Source organism: Pleurodeles waltl, chromosome 3_1, assembly GCF_031143425.1.
Source record: "Pleurodeles waltl isolate 20211129_DDA chromosome 3_1, aPleWal1.hap1.20221129, whole genome shotgun sequence".
Taxonomy (NCBI): Eukaryota; Metazoa; Chordata; class Amphibia; order Caudata; family Salamandridae; genus Pleurodeles; species Pleurodeles waltl.
Genome location: NC_090440.1, coordinates 124,782,392 through 124,806,183, shown reverse-complemented (window position 1 = coordinate 124,806,183; position 23,792 = coordinate 124,782,392). Strand labels below are relative to the sequence as shown.

The 23,792-nt window shown below is 44.8% G+C and overlaps 1 protein-coding gene across 3 annotated transcripts in view; it reads right to left on the bottom strand.

Annotated features, from left to right (window-relative positions):
• ANO3 (anoctamin 3) overlaps positions 1-23,792 on the bottom strand; it is a 1,608,515-nt gene that overhangs the window by 1,166,213 nt on the left and 418,510 nt on the right. For all 3 annotated transcript variants that reach the window (XM_069221955.1, XM_069221956.1, XM_069221954.1), the window contains exon 4: positions 20,916-21,074. In XM_069221955.1, coding sequence (XP_069078056.1) covers positions 20,916-21,074 — 159 coding nt within the window. The remainder of the gene's footprint in view (positions 1-20,915; positions 21,075-23,792) is intronic.

The following is a 23,792-nucleotide window of genomic DNA, read 5'->3' as shown; positions in this document are numbered from 1 at the left end:
AGACCCAAGGGACCGGTAATGCAGCTTTTTGGTGCCTGCGGTTGCAGGGGGAAGATTCCGTCGACCCACGGGAGATTTCTTCGGAGCTTCTGGTGCAGAGAGGAGGCAGGCTACCCCCACAGCATGCACAAGCAGGAAAACAGTCGAGAAGGCGGCAGGATCAGCGTTACAGAGTTGCAGTAGTCGTCTTTGCTACTATGTTGCAGGTTTGCAGGCTTCCAGCGCGGTCAGCGGTCGTTTCCTTATCAGAAGGTGAAGAGGGAGATGCAGAGGAACTCGGCTGAGCTCATGCATTCGTTATCTAAAGTTTCCCCAGAGACAGAGACCCTAAATAGCCAGAAAAGAGGGTTTGGCTACCTAGGAGAGAGGAAAGGCTACTAACACCTGAAGGAGCCTATCACAAGGAGTCTCTGACGTCACCTGGTGGCACTGGCCACTCAGAGCAGTCCAGTGTGCCAGCAGCACCTCTGTTTCCAAGATGGCAGAGGTCTGGAGCACACTGGAGGAGCTCTGGACACCTCCCAGGGGAGGTGCAGGTCAGGGGAGTGGTCACTCCCCTTTCCTTTGTCCAGTTTCGTGCCAGAGCAGGGGCTAAGGGGTCCCTGAACCGGTGTAGACTGGCTTATGCAGAATTGGGCACATCTGTGCCCAACAAAGCATTTCCAGAGGCTGGGGGAGGCTACTCCTCCCCTGCCTTCACACCATTTTCCAAAGGGAGAGGGTGTCACACCCTCTCTCAGAGGAAGTTCTTTGTTCTGCCATCCTGGGCCAGGCCTGGCTGGACCCCAGGAGGGCAGCTGCCTGTCTGAGGGGTTGGCAGCAGCAGCAGCTGCAGTGAAACCCCAGGAAGGGCAGTCTGGCAGTGCCAGGGTCTGTTCTACAGACCACAGGGATCATGGAATTGTACCAACAATGCCAGGATGGCATAGAGGGGGCAATTCCATGATCATAGACATGTTACATGGCCATATTCGGAGTTACCATGGTGAAGCTACATATAGGTAGTGACCTATATGTAGTGCACGCGTGTAATGGTGTCCCCGCACTCACAAAGTTCAGTGAATTGGCTCTGAACAATGTGGGGGCACCTTGGCTAGTGCCAGGGTGCCCTCACACTAAGTAACTTTGCACCTAACCTTTACCAGGTAAAGGTTAGACATATAGGTGACTTATAAGTTACTTAAGTGCAGTGTAAAATGGCTGTGAAATAACGTGGACGTTATTTCACTCAGGCTGCAGTGGCAGGCCTGTGTAAGAATTGTCAGAGCTCCCTATGGGTGGCAAAAGAAATGCTGCAGCCCATAGGGATCTCCTGGAACCCCAATACCCTGGGTACCTCAGTACCATATACTAGGGAATTATAAGGGTGTTCCAGTAAGCCAATGTAAATTGGTAAAAATGGTCACTAGCCTGTCAGTGACAATTTGAAAGTAATGAGAGAGCATAACCACTGAGGTTCTGGTTAGCAGAGCCTCAGTGAGACAGTTAGGCACCACACAGGGAACATATACATGCACACCTATGAGCACTGGGGCCCTGTGTGACAGGGTCCCAGTGACACATACATATAGGCCACAAACCTATGAGCACTGGGGTCCTGACCAGCAGGATCCCAGTGACACATAACAAACATACTGAAACCATAGTGTTTTCACTATGAGCACTGAGGCCTGGCTATCAGGATCCCAGTGAGACAGTGAAAACAGTGACAAACACCCTGACATACACTCACAAACAGGCCAAAAGTGGGGGTAACAAGGCTAGAAAGAGGCTACCTTCTCACACAAACCGTTTCACATTTTTAGGAAAGGCCACTTCTATGTAGGGTCAGTTTGAGCTGTGGAGAAGTGAGGAATATCAGATGATCAATCCCCATAAATTAAAACAAAAAGGAACATATTTGACTCCTAAGAGTACAAAACCATGTGTTTTTTATTGCACCCATGCTATGGACACAACCTGATCTGGCACACCAGAGAACATTTTAATACAGGAGGAGTATTATAAACATTAAGTGATGTGCACATTATATTTTAGGGTAGGATACAGGAGAAATGTGAAAACAGAAATTACAATTCGATAGGGAGCGGGGAAGAGATATTTAATTAGGACAGTGTCGCATAGGCTCCCATTATCTTAATGAGACTACTGGATTTTGAGCAGCAAGATCGTCCACAATGTGGGGGACTGAGTCTGACCCATGGTGGATGACGCTTGTCACTCCAAATCCGGGTTTGCTCCGGCTAACTAGCAGTGCCTCATCTCCCCCCAATGGCAGAGACAATTGGGCAGCCGAGTGCATGACATATCAGTACTTCTCAGGGAAGTCTTGGTCACTCAGGTCACAACCGGTTCTCTCATACAGAATGCTGTCTCATATATAAATGACAATAAAGGCAGTGTAAGTTTTAAATATTGGTTTAATAAAACTACTGCATTTTGGATAGCAAAGCGTGAGCTGCAATAATCAGAACTACACAACACAGTAATATTAAAATAGTAACAACGAGAGTGAAGCACAAGAATAAGGCTATCATAGTGCCGCTAGATTATTCTCTCTCTAAGTTATATTTTGAGCACAGCATGTTAAGCTCTAAGCCTGCCTTTCATGTTCCTCCGGGAGGACATCAACCCTCATACCTGAGCAAAGGCCTGTAATCTGCATCAGCATCTGCAACGGGGCATTCAGCTTACAGTTGTGGTTTCCTGGCTGGAATCTCCCTCTTGACGTGTACTATGACTAGAAAGTGTTTTTATAACTAACACGCAGATGTTCTAAGAAAATGTCCCTACGTAAGGATGTGTATTTTCTACGAATGCTGGAGACTAAACTTCTACCACGTTTACCGGCAATGTACCAGACTGTAGCCTTGACTGAAGCACAGGGCGATCAGGAATGCATTATTTGAGAACACTGTGCTGAACTAAGCTAAACAGTGTGATAGAAGAAATTAAAACAAGACTGTAAAAACTGGTTATTGTAAAATGACAGTGCAAAGCTGAATAAAATATATCTAGGGCAAAGTGCACAGCGGCCTAGTGTGTTAAACTAACGTGCATGGAGCTATACATAAAATGGCTACACAACAACAGTACCTTGTGCAACTTATGGAACTAGGCATTAAAGGGATTTGCCTAGAATTCCAAATGTAGCGATAAAGTATCCAAGTTGTTGTATGACCCCAGGTCTCATGGTTAGGAAGAGTACACATCATTGTATCTACTACATGTGGGCAAAATTGTTCACTATACATTCACCCTTTTTTATCCCTGAGATGCAGAAATATTTTTTTTCAAAATCACAGTAATTTTAATTCGCTCTGAATGGAAACTGTATAAAACAAACATATTGGGTGACCCAACACAGAAGACACTGGCTTCCTACGGTCCCGTGGGCTACACAGAGTTAATCTGATTTGCTGTCAAAGCCAATCATAAAAATTTTAACAAATAAATCTATTCTTGTATTTTTAAAAGGGAGGGCAATCGGAATTGATGTAAAACAGGCTGTTGGCCAGCTGACTCACAGTTGTCATTTGCACTGCAGAATATCACTAAGTGTTCCTACTTTTTTCAGTAATCAGAGATCATTAGAGAAAACTCAAAAAGCTAAATGTTCCCTGGGATTTGCTTTCACAAAATGGAACCCAAATCCGTGGCGGTGAAACAATTTTCAGAGAAGGGTGCTGTCCACTACTGCCACCTCACTTGAGCAAAATGTGGGTAGAGTGTGCCTTTAAAAGTACACTTACCTCAAAACATTAATGCAGTATTGTATGGTAAGCTACTTGCATGTTAATTCCCAATGTGAATCGATTCTCGAAGCAGTGTAATCAGCAGAGACGACCACTGGAAAACTTGGACTTACCGAGTACACTTACCTAAAAACATTAATGCAGTATTGTATGGTAAGCTACTTTCATGTTAATTCCCAATGTGAATCGATTCTCGAAGCAGTGTAATCGGCAGAGACGACCACTGGAAAACTTGGACTTACCCAGTACACTTACCTCAAAACATTAATGCAGTATTGTATGGTAAGCTACTTGCATATTAATTCCCAATGTGAATCGATCTCGAAGCAGTGTAATCAGCAGAGACGACCACTGGAATACTTGGACTTACCCAGTTAAGAAAATAGATATTATATACTTTTCACAATCTTTAGAACAGTGATCTCTTCTAAACATAAATAGAAAAGTGGAGTGGAGTGGGATGCCAATAACCCAGAAATGCCCAAAAATCTTTTTTGTATCCCATACCTCCCTCAGTGCTGCTCTTGATTGTTAAGATGCCACTTACACATCTAAGTTTGATGGGAAGAAGTTTATTGTAGAGCCACCAACCGAACAGGCCACTAGTCTCCAGGTCTCCACCAACTGCCACAGAACATTATCTGGCACAGTTCCCATCACAATCCAAAGAACCTAGCAACTGGCAGAGTTCTTAGTGGAACACCAAGGACTCTGTCAGCTTATTGCAAAGTAAGACATAACATTGTTATATTAACAAACGTGGCTAGCAGTTCTATTGTATTCTGTGTCACACCCAGAGAGTTTCAATATTAAGCTTTTGAAAATACACAGGCTACTCAAAGTTTGCACGTATTAATACACTAAATTGATAGAAAGCTCTGTTACTGATAACGTGTACATTCATTTCCCCATATTTCTGATTTTGATAATCCTTAGATTCACTCAAACCTTACTTGATAGAATTCTTCCCAAACCACAAAATGCAGGAAATGCAGATACCAAAACGTAATCATGTCTATCAGAAACAGTCCTATGATAAAATAATGTTTGCAAAGCTATGTGACATGAGAATATTGCGCAATATTGTCAAAAAGGTTAGTGTATATACAGGTAGGTAGGTATAGTTGGGACCTAATTTCCACAGAAAAATAGTTTTTTGGCTTGCTAAAATCTTTGGCACCGTTTGAAAATCTTCACACAATTCTCCCAAAAAAAGTGTTCTCTAGGGTCTTGTGCATGAAAAGTATCAGGATGATCCGTTAAAGCCAGAGTCCAATGTTTATTCCCATAGGATCTCTAGATACACCTGCAGCCCAAAGCACTGGACGTAATTACACCATATTTTGGCAAAAAGGTAGCTTTAGGTCTGCAGATCACTCTTTTTTTAAACTGGTGCCGCTGTCGAGATATTAAAGAGATCCAGGGAGATATCTTGCTGAGATCTGATTAGTTGCCAACACTTCAAACAAGAATTGTTGCAGTCATTTTGAGACTTGTCTTCAGCTGAGTCCCCCCCAAAACAACATAAAAAAAGAAAATGGGATAGGGTATGTATACTCCTCTAGGGGTCCCTCTGAGACCCTGTCAAGGCTAAAAAGTATTTTTATTTTTCAATCTCGGACAAATACGCAGCTAGATCTGCAGCTTTTGCAGAGATTTTTTTTTTTTTTATGTAGTCACCAGCGCTTCTTGTTTATATTTCTCTTGAGTGGGCCAGGCCCCAAGGGTGTTTTTGGTCAAAGAGGGGGGCACACAAAGCCCTCCTCCTAGGGCTCATTAAAGCCCCATGGACCACCTCCTCCCTGGGGGGAATATTGTAGTATTGGGAGGGCACACAGACACCCCCTGTGCTCATGGGACCACCACCACCCCAGGGAAAGATCCAAAAAATGAACAGAGGGGGCCCCGGGAACCACCACCTCCCCCAGGAAAAGAACAAAAAATTCATAGATGGGGCCCTGTTGACGCCTCTGGCCCCAGGAACAAACATTTTCCTGGGGCTACATTATTAAAGTATGTGGAGACGGTGTGGGCCCCCTGAGCCCAGGGGACCATCACCTCCTCCGGGTTAAAAGTTAAAAATTGGTTGGGGGTCTGCGAGGCACCTCTTGAGCCCTGGGTACCACCACCTTTAAGGGGATACATTATTAAAGTATTCAGGGGGGCCATGCGGACCCCATGGGCCCCAGGGACCACCACCTCCTGGGACCTAACTGTTAAAAACTGTTTGATGGGGCTGCACAAACTGCCCCAGCCCTGTAAACAGCCACCTCCTTGGGGCAACAATCGCACTTAACAAGGGGGTTTGAGAGGACCCACTGACCCCGGGGACCACCATCTCACTGGGGCCAAATGAAAATAAGAAAGAAGAAGGGGCCCTGGGGACCACCACCCACACAAGGCCAGATCCTGCTACCTCCAGAGATGCCCACCCTAAGGAGGTAGGAGTTTGCTTTTGCTTGGTGGGAGATGACAGCTCCTGCCAAGCAAAAGCAAACAGAACTCCACTCTCAGCAAGCGGAGGCATTAAAACTGCTACCACTTGCTAGGAGCGGAGGTTTCACCTCATTTCCTGCTTAGTTTCACAGGGGCAGGGAAAGAGAGGAAAACATTGCTCCTGCATGCAGAGAGCGCCATTTTGAGCAGCTCTCTGAGTGCATGAGCAATGCCGGCTCCGCAGGAGGCAGGTAGCCATTTGTGACTGCAGGGGCCTTGAGACTCCCCCACTGTACCCATCAAAAACTACTAGGCGCCCTGCATAGGGCTAGAGCACCCAAGATGATGTGGCCCGGCCCTGGGAGATGGGGTCCCCGGGGCTGAAATAAGCCCAGGGAAGGGCCATTTTTAATCATACAAATAGTCTCAGGGAGGTGCTGATCTGGGTGGGGGGGTCTGCATGCCCCGCCTAAGTATTTTACATTTGTTGCCGCAGGGAAGTATTGGTCCCTGGAGCCCCTCAAAATACCCCCTAAAATATTTGTAGAAGGTAACCCAAGGGAGGTGGTGGTACCCAGTACCCAAGGGGGGCTAGATGGCCCCCTAACAATTTTTATAATGTAGCGGGAGGGGGTGGTTCCCGGGGGGTCTGTGTGCCTCCCCCTATATTTTTACATTTTGTCCCAAGGAAGTGGTGGTCCCTGGGACCCAGAGTGGCCCACACAGCCCTCCCCAATAATTTTACATTGTTGCCCTAGGGAGGTGATAGTCCCTGGGTCCCGGGGGGGTCCACGTGACCCATGCAAAAATATTTAGTTAGAAGTCCAGGTTTAGTTAATTCGTTAATAGGGAAGCTGTGGTCCCGCGGGATCTGCATAGCCCCCCTTATATTTATTTACTGTAGCCCTGACAAGGTGCTGGTCCCCGGGGCCTGGAGTGGTCTGTGCAGTGCAGCCATATTATTTTTTAATGCTACCCTGGGGAGGTGGTGGTCCCTGGGACCCGGGGGTGTACACGCACCCCCTAACTTTTTTAATTATGAGGTCTGCTCTGTCCCACCTAAAAAATAATATTATTTAGCCCCAAGGAGGTGGTAGTACCCAGGGCCCGGGGGGGTCCATGTGGCCCCGCTAACTACTTTTAATTTGTTGTCCCAGGTAGGGGTTTGGGCTCAAGGACTGGCTGCTGGTGCTGCGGCCAACCCCCGCTGCACAGATGGCCAGTGTGGCGGTGGTTGGATTAACGTATAGTAACTAAGATTACTTTATGTAAAAAAAAAATAGAAATTCACTGAAAAAATACAAAGGTAACAGGGATGTTATAGTTAGACTCACATTTAAAACGTTCAAAGCAATAGAAATGCAGTCTTCATGCTCTCGTCATGTGCTGCTAATTATCCCACATATTACAGCACTCATGACATCTTTGACAACATCATTGATAATATCAATGTAATATTTAGGGTAAATGTTTTGAGGAAAAAGCTGTGCATAGCAGGGCAGGATTTATAGGTACCTTCAGGCACGAGTTATAGTTACTTCAAATAACTCTAACTATAACAGCTGAATTTCTATGGTTTTGTTTTCATAAGTAAAGGTATATATATATTTATATATATTAATATATATATATATAGATATTATATATAGTATTTAAAATATAGAATTAAAAAAACATCATAATATGTTCCAATTATTGTTGTTAATTGCATATATAAATCTATATTTTGAAAAATATAAAACTAACATTTAAACAGTTACAAAACTACACCTTAAACATGTTAACAATAATTAAAGCAAAAACACATATCAAGCTTAATTAAAAAAAAAACAATAAACAAAAAAAATAAAAAGGAAAAAGTAGCGATCTAAAATAGACAACACAAGTAAAAGTGTTAGACTTTGAATGAGTCAGATGTATTATTCTAACTCCAATTTACTCAAAATTAGGGAAAGAGTTGCACTTTGGAATGGATAAATTTACGATTCCCACTCCAGTCTTTGTAGCAGTAGGGAAAGCGTTAGGCTTTCGATCCACTATCCCACTTCAACGTAAGCAAAATCAGGGATAATGATGGACTTTGGAGGGGTTAGATTTACTATTTAGCACACAAAAGGGGATGGGAAGAACGCTTTCAACTTATCTAACCACTGGAAATCGCTTTGGGAGCATCATAACCCATAATTAATTTGCACATCATGCCACCTCAGTTTGGACTCAGCATATGCAAATCAGTCTTGACCCTGCTCTTTATGGGAACAGTTAAGCCCGAACTGCCAGGCTAGGTCCTCCCTGAACTTGAACACAGCTTTATTTCCCATCATCCCTCGGCACAGGAAATGACATCACTGGATTTCCCATTATTCGTCTGCAAAGGAAGTAAATCACATGTATCCTAAACATGGCACCTGGTGGTCCTCCCCCTCCATGGACCTACTTAATGGCAACTGCAACATGGACACACAGTGTGTGCCCTGCTGAGACACCAAAGGCAAGCCCAACTGTGCCCAGCCATGCCCAGCACCAGGAACCCTGGTATGTCCCCTCACCCACCGGTACCCTACTGCACTCTTCCATGTTCTGAACCCCAGCCACTGTTCGCTACATTGATGCCAACCACCTTACAAAACATAGAAGAATCATTTGCATGTGACTCCTGCAAGTTCTCATGCACTCTCCCACCCCCCCAGACCCACCACTCCAAACACCAACAGCACCCAGCACCCCATATGCACTCATACAAACCAGCCAGAAGCTCATGCTCACCCAGACCAAACACCAACCACACTCTCATACATGATCAACACCTACTTGTTCACCAACCACACCATGGAGATACGGGACCTACTGCAAGACCACACTCAGGACTTGCTGTTCCTAAGAGAAACATGGCTAAACCCAACCGCTGCATTGGACATCACTTGCATTGGAGCCCGCCAGCTACAAGATTGCCAAGCAAGACAGTCAGCACAAGCCCAGAGGTGAAGTCACCATTATAATTAGAGATACAATCAGCTGCACCACCTACATGGACACCCCCACTACCTTTATGGAACACATTACATTCAAGATATGCATCACAGTCAACTTCTCCCTGGGTGGTACCCATATACACAGACCACCCTGGCTCCGCACCAATTTCACATGCAACATCATCAATCAATGCCAAAAGCTTCATTCTTCCCAGAGACCTTGACTTTCACCTAGAAGACTGCACCAACGGCCTTCTAGAAAACTTTGCAAACCTTGGCCTCACCCAGCACATTACTGAACCCACCCATACCAATGGGCACCTATTAGACCCGATTTCCTCCTCAATCAACAACATCACAGTCAACAAGCCAGCAACTATGACCTGGATAGACCCAAACTTTCAGTTTCGGCATACTCAACCTCCACCTCCACCACCACAGACCTGCAACCACCGGAGCTGCCCACCGCAGCTGGAAAAGCATCACAGAAGAGAAGTGGTCTTCCACCCTCTCTGCACACTGAACCCAGCACACCATCAACCTTCCAGTTCTACCCAACAGCAAGAGTGTGACCATGGGCATTTTGGTACACAGATGAACTCAGGTTGACGAAACACCACTGGCACTCAACTGGAACACAGATGGAGAAAAAGTCAAGACACCACAGATAAACAGCTACAGCTAATCAGCTCTAAGATGCTATCACCAGTAAATATGGAACACCAATCAGACATCTCTTGCAGATTGCATCACCACTGATATAGCAGCAAAAAGGATATATTCACCATCATCAAAGATTTCAGCATGCCCCCTAACACCTCCAGCAACATCACTCCCTCACAAGACCTTTGCAACAGTTTCTCAGAATTCCTCTGCAACAAAATGACCTCCATACACAGCAACTTCAACCCTCAAATGGACCTCATCACTGTTGCAACTTAATTTCCTGTTATGGCTGAAAAATGAACAGTGACCTCGTGGCCACCAAAATTGTTGCTACCAAGAAGAATATCCACTCGGGATCCCCATCTAACCCTTTCCCCACCTCTCATTCACCAAGGTACTCCTACCGATCAGCAAAGTTCTAACACCAATTCTCAACACTTCCATTAACTCAACTACATTCTCAGACACCTTAAAATATGTCACCATCATACCCTTGCTCAAGAAACCTTCTGTTGACCCACCGTGCTTTCCAATTACAGACTTCTTAGAAATGGGGTTTCTGGTCGGCTAGGGTATGCACCCAAGCCAGGCAGAACCTGCCACCTAGTCAGGGCAAGAAAGTTACATGCCAAAGATAACCTGTTCTCACCCCTTGTAGCTTTTCAGAGCAGTCAGGTGTATCTCCAGAGGCAATGTGTGAAGTGTTTGCGCATTATACTCACACCAGTGACACAATAAATACACCACAAAATACAATGGAATACAAATCATAAATACAGTAGGTATTATGCAAATTCTGAGATAGTTTGCATCATCCTGCTAATTAAAGAATCATTATAATAACTTCATCATAACCTCCATGAACATTTATGCATGAAAATGTGTTGGGTTATAATAAAGGGTAAATGAACCACCCCATTAGGGCAAATAAAACAACCTGATTTGGGGAAGAAACACTTGAAGCACAATACATGTATGGATCATCAGATACTTCCATAAGAACGTAGGCTGCAGGACATCTATGTCCCGATTATGGATTATAAGGAATCCCTGTGCGCCTACCAGTTGTATTACGGTACTTACAAGACCCAATTGGTATATGTTGGAAATGGCCCTCCTGCAGGGTTATCCCCAGACTTTTTGCCTTCCTCCTTCTCTTTTTCTGACCTCATTTCTGCTGGTTTTTAGACTCTGCACACTTTACCACTGCTAACCAGTGCTAAAGTGCATCTGCTCTCTCCCTTTAAACATGGTAACATTGGATCATACCCAATTGAACTATTTAATTTACCTATAAATCCGTAGTAAGGTGTACTGTATGTGCCCATGGCCTGTAGATTAAATGCTACTAGTGGGCCTGCAGCACTGCTTGTGCCACCCACTTAAGTAGCCCCTCATCCTTGTCTCAGTCTGCCATTGCAAGGCCTGTGTGTGCAGTTTCACTGCCACTTCGACTTGGCATTTAAAGGTACTTGCCAAGCCTAAAACTCCCTTTTTTCTACATATAAGTCACCCCTAAGGTGTGCCCTAGGTTACCCCTAGAGCAGGGTGCTGTGTGGGTAAAAGGCATGACATGTGCCTGTGTGGTTTACATGTCGTGGTAGTGTAAAACTCCTAAATTCGTTTTTACACTACTGTGAGGCCTGCTCCCTTCAGAGGCTAGCACTGAGACTGTCCTCATACATTGCTGAAGTGGTAGCTGCTAATCTGAAAGGAGTAGAAAGGTCATATTTAGAATGGTCAGAATGGTAACACAAAATCCTGCTGACTGGTGAAGTTGGATGTAATATTACTATTTTAGAAATGCCACTTTTAGAAAGTGAGCATTTCTCTGCACTTAAATCTTTCTGTGCCTTACAATCCATGTCTGGCTGGGTTTAGTTGACAGCTCCTTGTGCATTCACTCAGACACACCCCAAACACAGGGTACTCAGCCTCACTTGCATACATCTGCATTTTGAATGGGTCTTCCTGGGCTGGGAGGGTGGAGGGCCTGCTCTCACACAAAGGACTGCCACACCCTCCACTGGGAACCTGGCAGACGGGATTGAACTGAAAGGGTTCCTGGTGCACTTCTAAGCCACTCTTTGAAGTCTCCCCCACTTCAAAGGCACATTTGGTTATAAAACAGGGCCTCTGCCCTACCACCTCAGACACTTCCTGGAGAAGAAACCTGAACCAGAACCTGCATCCTGACAAGAAGAACTGCCTGGCTGCCTAAAGGAGTCACCTGACTGCTTTCTACAGAGGACTGCTACCTTGCTGTTGCCCTGCTGTTTTGCTGCTCTCTTGCTTTGCTGCAGAAGTGCTCTCCAAGGGCTTGGATAGAGCTTGCCTCCTGTTCCCTGAAGTCTCAGGGCCAAAAAGACTTCTCTCTTGCAACTGGACTCCTTGTATGGGAAAAATTTGACGCACAGCTTGCTCCGCGGTGAAAAATCACTGCACGCCGAACCGGAAAGATGGCGCTCGACTTTGCGAGGAAAAGATCGACCCGGCGCCTGCGGTGCGACCGGAACTTACACGCACGGCCCGCCTGGACAACGCCGCCTGACTTCCAGAGGGGAAATCGACGCAGTGCCTGCCGTGAGGAAGAAAATTCCACGCGCAGCTCTACGGAACGACGCGCAGCCGGACAACAAGCCCAGGATTCCACGCACAGACCCCGGGGCGTCTGAAAACCCCGCAACCCACAGAGGAGACCTGTCTGCACGCCGGAAATCGACAAAACATCTTCCCTGTGTGAAAAATAATGACGTAAGTCCGTGTGTGGAGGGGCAAAACCGACGCACACACCATTTTCCATGCATCTCCTCCTCTGCGGCCCTTTGCAGAGATTTTTCACTCCAAACCAGGTACTTTGTGCTTGAAAGAGACTTTGGCGGTCATTCCAACCGCCTGGCGGGAACCGCCGAATGACCGCACCGTGGTCAAAAGACCGCGGCGGCCATTCTGGCTTTCCCGCTGGGCCGGCGGGCGACCGCCAAAAGGCCGCCCGCCGGCCCAGCAGGAAAGACCCAGCAACGATGAAGCCGGCTCCGAATGGAGCCGGCGGAGTTGCTGGGGTGCGACGGGTGCAGTGGCACCCGTTGCGATTTTCAGTGTCTGCAAAGCAGACACTGGAAATCATTATGGGGCCCTGTTATGGGGCCCCTGCACTGCCCATGCCAGTGGCATGGGCAGTGCAGGGGCCCCCAGGGGCCCCACGACACCCATTCCCGCCATCCTGTTCCTGGCGGTAAAAACCGCCAGGAACGGGATGGCGGGAAGGGGGTCGGAATCCCCATGGCGGCGCTGCAAGCAGCGCCGCCATGGAGGATTCCCTGGGCCAGGGGAAAACCGGCGGGAAACCGCCGGTTCCCCTTTTCTGACGCGGCTTTACCGCCGCGGTCAGAATGGCCCAGGAAGCACCGCCAGCCTGTTGGCGGTGCTTCCGCGGTCGTTGGCAGGGTCAGAATGACCCCCTTTGTTTGCTTTTTAAAGACTTAAGACACTTCATATCACTTTTCAGTGATATCTTTACCAATTCATATTGCATCTTTGATCGTTTTGACCTGCAAATACCCAGATAAATATTATATATTTTTCTAAACACTGTTTGGTGTATTTTTGTGGTGCTATATTATGTTATTGTATGATTTATTGCACAAATGCTTTACACATTGCCTTCTAAGTTAAGCCTGACTGCTCAGTGCCAAGCTACCAGAGGGTGGGCACAGGATAATTTAGATTGTGTGTGACTTACCCTGACTATAGTGAGGGTCCTTGCTTGGACAGGGGGTAACCTAACTGCCAACCAAAGACCCCATTTCTAACAGTAGCCTTGTCAGACTATGCACATTTCCTCCACAGAGGTGTACCTAAAGAGCAGCAACCAGGGCTTCCTATGCACCATGCACCAATTCTGTCAGGCAAAAAGTATAAGAATGAGGCGCTCTCCATGCACAGATTGTAGAAGAAGCCAAGGAGCAGAAAACACTGCTGTCCATGTGCTATGCTCCTTGGGGGCACTTGAGGGGCACGAAGGAGCAGGTGGGCCAGCACAACATAACAAGCAAGCAAGGGTGGTTTCTCCTGGCAGCCTGGCGGTGCCTAGTGAAACAAAAGTCAGGGAACAGCTGGCAGCATGGCAATAAATAGAAAAGCATACTAGTGAGTCCATAGGCTACCCAGCAAGCAGCAGGCTGCAGGGTAACAGCAGAAGAGCAGCCATGATGAGTCCTTTGTGTAGCACAGCAGTCCTTCAGACAGAGATTCGGCCCCAGTTCCAAAACTGCTCTAAAAACACAGAGTCAGAGCCCCTGTTTTTATACTTAAAAATGCCTTTGATGTAAGGAGTGACTTCAAAGGAACCCTTTCAGTATAACACAGATCCCTTTCAACCCCCCCCAGCCCTGGCTCCAGAAATAAGTAGGAGGTAAATCAGCCCTTAATGTGAGGGTAAGACACAACCTATCGACATGTAAGTTGTGAACGACCTTTCCCTCTCCCAGCCTAGGAAGACTATCAGTATACACAAGAATGCAGATGTATCTCCTGTCACAACCAGCCCTTCTGGTGTTGTGGCGGTCTGGAAAGCATGCACAAAGTGTAGCTGTCATTCTGCCCTAGATGTGGATTGGAGTCAGGGTGCAAAGCACAGAGTTATAAGTTCAGTAAAATGCCCACCTTCTAAAAGTGGCAATTCTAAAATAGTAATGTAAAATCAAAAAACACCAGTGAGCAGGATTTCTTACTAATATTCCAACCATACCAGATATGTCAATGCTACTCCGTTCAGATAATAAATTACCACTTAAAAGTATATGAGGGAATTTACAATGCTACCCTATGAGAGGAGCAGTCATCACAGTAGTCAAAGATTAAATAAGCTAGTTGTCACTACTAGGAAAGCAAAAGAGTGCATGTCCTACCTTTTAGATACACAGCTCCCTGCCCATAGGGTCTACCTAGGATCTACCTCAGGGGTGATGTAGGTGTCATAGAAGGGGAGTTTAAGCCCTGGCAAGTAGTTTGAAATGCTATGTCAAGGTGGCAGTAAACTGTGCATGCAGGCTTGCAGTGGCAGGCCTGAGACATGTTTGAAAGGCTACCTCACAGGCATTTCACAGGTATATAGTATACCACTTTACAAGGGACTTACAGGTAAATTAAACATGCCAAACAGGTGTAAACCAATCATATCATGTTTTAGGGGAGAGAGCACATGCACATTTGCACCGATTAGCATTGGAAAAGTACTCAGAGTCTTAAAGCCAACAAAAAGAACGTCAGTAAAAAAGTATGAGGAAGGCACAAACTTTAGGTATAACCCTGCAGAAAGGGCCATTTCCAACAACTCATTTCCTTCTTACCATACCTTGCAAATGACTTGGAGAAACTAAGCTACTGACACCAATCACCCCAGCAACCACCAGCTCATCAACGCCATGCAGTCCAGATTCAGGCCCAACCACAGTACAGAGACAACACTCATCCCTGCCAGAGATTTACATCCACATGATCCTTGACAGAGGAGACAAGGCAGCTCTCATTCTCCTGAACTTCTCTGCAGGACAGAGGTCCTACGCTGCATCCTAATTAGGAGGCTGCACAAGATTGGTCTGCGAGGACTATGCAAGGACCCACCCTCCCTTGGATATGCTTCTTCCCATTGGATAGAACATAAACTGTCAGCCTGACACCTTACTCCTGGGAAGCCCGCAATCTCATCTGTGGGGTTCCTCAAGGTTCATCGCTCAGCCCCACCCACTTAAACCCATACATGATCCCTCTATTCAACACCATCTGCGCATACATCATCAACATCCTATCCTATGCTGAAGACACACAACTCATACTCTTGTTCTTGGGTAAGACCCCTACCACAAGAAACAAGTTTATCGCCTGCATGACAGAAGTTACTAACTGGATGAAATCAAACTGTCTCAAGCTCAATACCAACAAGACAGAAGTAGTGAATTTTAGCAAGAATACTTCCCCATGGGATTCCAGTGGGTGGCCAGACGAAATCAGACCCACGCACACATCAAGCACCCAGACAGCAAGAACTCAGACTAAACAACTTGACATGAGCACACAAGTCAACACCATCACTACATCCTGTTTTTGCACTCTGAAGATGCTCAGGAAGTATTTGAAATGGTTCCTAAAAAACTGTTACTCATGCAGTAGTCACCAGTAAATTGGATTACAGGAACACTCTCTATCCCGGGATTGCCAAGCAACTCACTAGAAAATTGCAAACCATCTAGAACTCTGCAGCCAGATCTATCTTCACCTCCTACACAGAACTCACATCGCAACACACTCCAAGGAGCTCTAGTTGCTCCTGATGCACAAATGTGTTCATTTCATACTCTTCACACATGCTTTCAAGTCACTACACAAATTAGGCCCCACCTGCCTGGACAGTCCTTCTCCTTACACCAACCACTCAATCACCTCTACTCCACAGGACTCCTACTTACACATCCTCCCATGCACTTAATCAGTTCAGGAAGACACATGTTCTCTTACATTGTGCCTAAAGTATGGAATGGCCTCCCGCTCCATAACCGAGCCTCATCCTCTCTTCCTGCTCTTCTTCTGTTTTTTCCAATTAACCAACCAGACACAGGCAGGGTTAGTCACATATACCTGATCGCACCAGGATACAGCACCAGGATACAGTCTCAGGTGATAGTGAACTTTACAAATGGACATTACATAACATGAAATGCTACAAAAAGTAGCCTACTGTGAAAGAAGTATCAGGGGATAATGCTATTGTCCTTCCAACATATGCCCGCTACTTACTGATATGTAGGTCGTCAGATATTGTTTGCTTACAATCTGTAAATGTTTGTGCCTGTTGTTGGGAGACTGGAACTATGCCATGCCTTTAAAGTGGGCAGAAGCTTCTAGAAATATGTTTTTGAAGTGCATAGGTACCCTGCCTTCCTGCCCCCAGACTAACTACAGGGGATATGCAATGCTTTGTGTGGAGATGGGACACAGCCTGTTGGTCAAATGGAATTGAGGCTAGGCCCTGCTCCACGCTCCCATGCTACCAGTGATGGTCCATTCAGTCACACAAAAAACTCCATATTGCATGTGACTGTCTAGGAAGAATAAAAAAAGCCCAACTTTAAACCACACCTAGTCATGTGACCCAGAGACAGGCTGCAGCCATCAAATGGCTAGGACAAGCAAATGTTCTAAAAGAGGCATTTCCAAAATTGTAATTTAATATCAGACTTAACATGAATTAGGGTTTTGCATTATAATTCCAGAGATACCACACATGAAGGGGTTACCTATTCCCATTTGAAAATTATTATAGAATGTAATAATGTAACCCCAATGTTATCCTGTAGGTGAGGTAGGCCTTGTAGTACAGAAAAACTAATTTAAGGGTTGTTCACTACAAGGACATGTAAAAGTTAACAGTACATGTCTTACTTTTTATTACATAGCATCATGCCTTCTTGGCTGTGTAGGGCCTATCCTACGGGTGATCAATACGTTTTAAATGAAATATGAATGTTTACTGGGAGTTTAAACTGTTTACACACAAGCTGCAATAGGAGGCCTGTGACATGTTTAACATGCTACATAAGTGTGTGGCACAATCAGTGCTGCAGGTCCACTAGTAGCATGTAATTTACAGGATTTGGGTACAGGTAGTGCCACTTTTCTATGGAATTATAAGTAAATTAAATATAGCAATTGGATATAAGCCAATTCTACAAAGTATGTAGGAGAGATCACAAGCACTTTAGCACTGGTTAGCAGCGGTAAAATGCAGAGTCCTAAAGCCAACAAAAACAAATGCAGCAAATTTAGAGTAGTGAAGGCATAAAATCAGAGGGTGACCCTGCAGAAATGGCCAAGCCCAACTGGATTTATGATTTTTCTGGCTGGAGCAAAACTATTAGTGAAAGCACAATATTAACCAGAGAAGGAATATTTGTGAATTCATGGGGCCATATTTATACTTTTCGAAGCAAAACTGCGCTAACGCAGTTTTGCGTCAAAAAGTTTAGCGCCGGCTAACGCCATTCTGAAGCGCCATGCGGGCGCCGTATTTATTGAATGGCGTTAGCCGGCGCTAGCAGACCGGCGCTGCCTGGTGTGCGTGGAAAAAAAACACGTACACCAGGCAGCGCCGGCGTTGGGGAAAATGGCGTTAGGGCGTCTTAAAATGGGGCAAGTCAGGTTGAGGCAAAAAAATCGCCTCAACCCGATTTGCGCCATTTTTAACGACTCCCAGACGCCATTTACATGACTCCTGTCTTAGTAAAGACAGGAGTCATGCCCCGTTGCCCAATGGCCATGCCCAGGGGACTTATGTCCCCTGGGCATGGCCATTGGGCATTGTGGCATGTAGGGGGGCACAAATCAGGCCCCCCTATGCCACAGAAAAATATAAAATAAAAAAATATATATACTTACCTGAACTTACCTGAATGTCCCTGGGATGGGTCCCTCCATCCTTGGGTGTCCTCCTGGGGTGGACAAGGGTGGCAGGGGGGGTCCCTGGAGGCATGGGAGGGCAGCTGTGGGCTCATTTTGAGCCCACAGGTCCCTTAACGCCTGCCCTGACCCAGGCGTTAAAAAGAGGCGCAAATGCGGGGTTTTTTGCCCCGCCCACTCCTGGGCGTGATTTTTGCCCGGGAGTATAAATACGACGCATTTGCGTCGCAGTCATTTTTCTAGACGGGAACGCCTACCTTGCATCTCATTAACGCAAGGAAGGCGTTCACGCCAAAAAATGATGCTCATTCCTCATACTTTGGCGCTAGACGCGTCTAACGCCAAAGTATAAATATGGCGTTAGTTTTGCGCCAAATTTGCGTCGAAAAAAACGACGCAAATTCGGCGCAAACAGAGTATAAATATGCCCCTAGGTTCTTAAAGGAACGCAGTGATTGGAAGCTGGATCAGCAGTATTTCCGGGAAATAGACAGAACATGGATCCTCTAATGTGGATTTATTTGCAAGCCATTTGACAGTTCAGATATCAGATTATTGCAATTGGTTGCTGTGCTGCATTGCTATGGCGGTGGATGCATTTCAACAAAGGTGGATGGGGAAGAAAGTGTATGCCTTTCCACTGTTTGCAATGTTGCAGAGAGTTCTTTTGAAGGTGAAACAAGCAATGTCAGTTAGTGTTGGTAACTCTTTTTTAACTTCTCAGGCATGATTTCAGGCAGATCTGGAACTGGCTTGCAAGATTCCCATCATGATAGCAGCAAAGGGAAGTCTTCTCAAAGATTGAGAGTGACAGAAGACAGGTGTTGAATCTTCTTGTTTTGTAAGGTATCTGGAGATCAAAGGATTTTGAAGATATTTCGAGAGTGGCTGCTGAACTTCTCGAGGAGCTTTGGAAATCAGGAACAAGATGTAGGTGTAGAGGAACATAGAAAGTATGGGTTTGTTGGTGTAAGGAACAGAATTTGGATCCTGTGCAGGCAGTTGTGATAAACATGGCAAATATTTTAACCGATTCCGTGCCGTGGACGTAATAGTTACGTCCTCGGACATGGTTGCACTGTGCCAAGAACAGAACCATTACGACCTGCTACTGACCAACGGGGGAAGTGGTAGCACTTCCCCTGTGGGTTCCGTACCCACCCCCATGACAGGGATGGCAGCTAAGCATTTCTGCTGCCACTACGACCCCCGTGACCTCTGATGATATCAGTGTGAAGCACGTGCTAAGGTCATCAGAGGTTTCCCCGACGCACTGGAAGCTATACTTCCAGCACATCTCAAGAAGAAAGTGATTAGTTTCTCCTTGGGAAGGGGGAGGTCAGAGAGGCATCAAAGGAAAGAAAAGACTTCTCCTTTCCTTTTCTTCAGTGTCTCTGATCATTCCCGCTGCACGATCGCATAGCGATCGTGCAGCAAGAATGCCCACTAGACACCAGCAATGTTTTTTTTCAAATGTTTGAATATTTGATGAGCGACTCCATGGGGAAGGGTTGATCCCCTTTTGGAAGCATAGTGCTGGCTGTTTCTGGCCCCCTTGGGGGCAGTTGGGCCATATGTTTAGGGCAATCTGCCCACAAGGGGGGCAGAAAGCCAATAGACACCAGGGATATTTGTTTTTGTTTATTTTACATAAGGGGTGCAGCCCCTTAGGCAAAGGTTGCTCTCCATGCGGGCATTATACTGTAGGCCATTTCTGCCCCTCTTCGGGGCAAATTGGCCTATTGTTATTAGGCCCATCTGCCCCCAAGGGAGCAGAAACCACTAGACACCAGGGATTATTATTATTTAATATACAAGGACTTTGTTTTGTTAACAGAGGGACAGTAATGTCTAGGAGACAGAGGAGGTAGCATCCAGCAGAAGATTTTGGAGTCAAAGAAGAAGGGATCGCCGCAAAGCAGTTTTAAAAGAAGAAAACGATTCTAGTCTATGGACCTATATAGTTTGTTTGAGTCTAGTTCTGAAATAGTTGCTTTGGTAATCAATATTCTTTGAAGGAGCTGCTGTGGGAGTGGCATTATAAGACTAATTCATCATTCTAGCCTCCATATCCATAATGAAATCTAGATTTTAGCTACAAACATGTTACAGAATCGCTATTCTGCAACATAGTCCAGCTAATCTGCAGACAGCGCATGTACTAACCATGGATTCATCTTAATTCTTGAGCTATGGATGACACTGATTTCCTGAATAAAAAGTCCCATGGGTTGTATCATGATGGAAGGAATGTCTGCATTTTTTGCATAACTTCAAACATACAACTCAGAATTTCTTCAAGAGACAAAATCCTTGGTCACTGTTTCCATCTTGTTCTTTTCAAAATTCATGCATTAACTAGGAGAAATTCTGAGTTATATAACTTATTTATTTGAACTTTAGGCACTTGGCTTGCAAAAAACAAGAGCTCAGCCTCAGCTCATCAGCGGCAGGGCACATGTGTACAAAACATTAGGATAGGGGAACAATGTGATATAAAACAGAAGTCACGCCAACTTCTTGAATTTGTGCATCAATGACAATAAAACAGTAGCCAGAGTCAATATGCATTTCTGTTTGCAGACTGCAACTGATCTTTCATGTAAATCACTAAGCTATCAAAAGAGCCTACCTCTCTTTCTAACATTAACCCTTCAGCCCTGAGGTTTTTCTCAAATGTGGTTCTTTTTTCAACTTGCGTGCTGGACTTCTTGTACACCAGAATGTAATCGACACGTTTTATGCCATCCTTGAAATAGAGGCCTAACGATGGTATAGAGTTGACGTCGTTCTAGAAAAAGAAAAGAAGGAGATAATAAATGTTAATATTTTTCCTACCTAGACAATGCCAAGTTTTTGCCTTGTATGGCTGGTCACTACAATTTTCACTGTAATAGCCTCAGCGTCACTCGAGGTCATCCTTTAAGCCAGTACTGCCATTAGAGATTTAGGAGAGATGGTGATTTCTTGATAGTGTAGAAACAATAGTGTTTAACAAGCCAGGGGGGTAACCTGATATAATGTGTGACAGATATATGTAGGAAAACATGATGAGTTTCAGTGAGAGTGCCTAATTAAAAGGAGAATAACAAGTCACACATTTCCCTTGCTGAAGCAGGAAAAGAGAGACTAACAAACATTCATATATCATGTAACAAAATCGTATAAGAAAATGTGATTTTAGCAGAGAAAAATAATGTGTGTAGAAAATGTGCCCACGAAGTAGTTTGCCATTATTATAAACAAGCTTAATTAATGATGAAAATTCGACAATGTAGTAATCCGTCATAATTGCAGCTATATTCTATGATTTTCTTGTTAAAACTGTTATATGCTTAGCTTAAATTTAGCAGAGGCTTTGGCCTAGTTGCCTGGTCTCAAATTTAACTGCGTGGTTTTCACTTGTGTTAACAAAAACGCATTTTAACTTTAAAGGCTGTATTTTTCCAGTAGAATGACTAATACACTTATCTTAAGGTTTCCTGCTAGGCAAGTTTCATCCCCTTTGAACCAAGGTCAGTTTCTGCAGGTCCAGACAATAAAGACACTGATACAGAAATAATTGGCAAACTTTGTTGCTACTTGTGTTCCAAAACTCCAAGGACACCTTATGCATAAATGAGTACTAAGAGAAAGACACTATTCATTGGTCAAAGAGAAGCCACCCTATGAACCCTCCAATGGAAGACCCTGAAGACTTTGGAACGTTTCTTACTTAAACCCACCGGACAAAGAGAAATCAGCCTTTTCTTTGATGCCATTTTGAAGCCAGATTCAAGACGCCATTTTGAATGACACTTTGATGCCTTTTCTCTATCCCAGAGAAAGAGACCTTGAAGAATTCTCACTCTAGAGACTTTAACTTTAACTTTACCCCGTCTTGCCCATGCAATAACTTTTGCCCCATTTTCCTTGCTGCCGCAAGGATAGTTGCCTTAACTTTGCCCCTTTGAAATCTGCTCCATGCTGATCGAACCGGTACCTGAAGGACGAAGACTTACCTTGAGTGCTGATTTTATTTGGTAATTATGAAAGGATAAATGTGTTATTCATTGTATTTTCCTTCTTAGGTAGCAACTGCTTATTTTGACAGAGCCCAAGCTAAAAGTTTTCTAAATTCATGTTGATTAAATTCTTTTGCATGAAGCCCCACATGCCAATGCTAATCAGAGGATAGTTGAGGTATTCACTTGATGCACCATGCTGAATTGAAATCTTGTTATGCTGACCAATGTATGGAATTAGTCAAATTCAGTTAATCTTATTAGTGATTTGCATTGCTATAACCGAGTGCATTATAATTCAGATTTTGCGTAGACTGCGTTTCTTCCGTCGCTATGGACAGCTAGTAATGTTGGTATATGTATACCATTTGATTTTGAGACTTGCTTATATTGTGTTAGCTTTGTTAATTTAGGGAAATAAACTCATTAACTTTTAATAAACAGGTGTGGTTATTCATGACTGAAAGGTCATGGTGTGTCAAATTACTGATTGTCATTGATTCCTAATGTGTTGTTTGATTACTAATTGAGTATTGGTTATTGATTATAAAGGATTATTAGTTATTGATTTGAGGGATCCGACTATTTTTGGATGAGGAGAACTCAACTCGGTCAAAAGGTTCACCGACCTCCAGCGTGTCCAAGTATGAGTAATTTATAAGGATTGAACGCACTATCACCCTCATCTCTCCATCTATATTTTTTCATTTTCACTATATATCAGTGTAAAACACACACACAAACATGGACACACCAATTGCTATGAAGGCTGTGAAAAAGGCTGATCACAAATACTATCCAAGTCAGTAGACCCTCGACCCATTGTACTTTATAATTTACTGTGCAATGTGAACAACTAAGCCCAGCTTTTATTTAGTGCTAATGTGTGATATGTCCTGTCTTATCAACCTTTCTATCAGCTAAGTTTGCTGTAGGACTTGCAATTAATCATTTGATGTCAACAGAAGCCCCTGGAGATTAAAATTGAGAAGAAGGACGCCTTCCTGGGCCAATGACATAAAGAAAGGTTGGTGGAGAAGAACGTTTTTAATATAGAATCTACAGTCAGTTTGAGTTCAGAGATAAATTGTTTATGCAATTCTAAAAAACACAGTGATGCAATTACTGTGTTTAAGCTGCTCTGTGCTGAGGACAGCTCGGAGCCATTCTTGGTCATGGTACTCGTGCTGAAACGACTCAGAGCTGTCATCGGCACACAAGGCAGGAAATCCCTCTGATGTGGGCTGAAAATAGCCTCTGGAGCTGGGGAAGAGTTTCCCTAGCACCCAACGCTATTTCAGTATTCTTATTGAAATGATGTCAACGCACCGTGCATGCCACTTGTCATTTCGATGAAGAAACTGAAATAGCATTGAGTGTTGGGGATTGGCTCATTTTACTTTTACTGCATTGGTGCTCAAGGAGCTATCTGAGCCCTCCGAGTAGTAATTCAGACGGGGAAGGTATCACTGGAAGGGAGAAAATCTCCCCTTTCCAATGGTGCC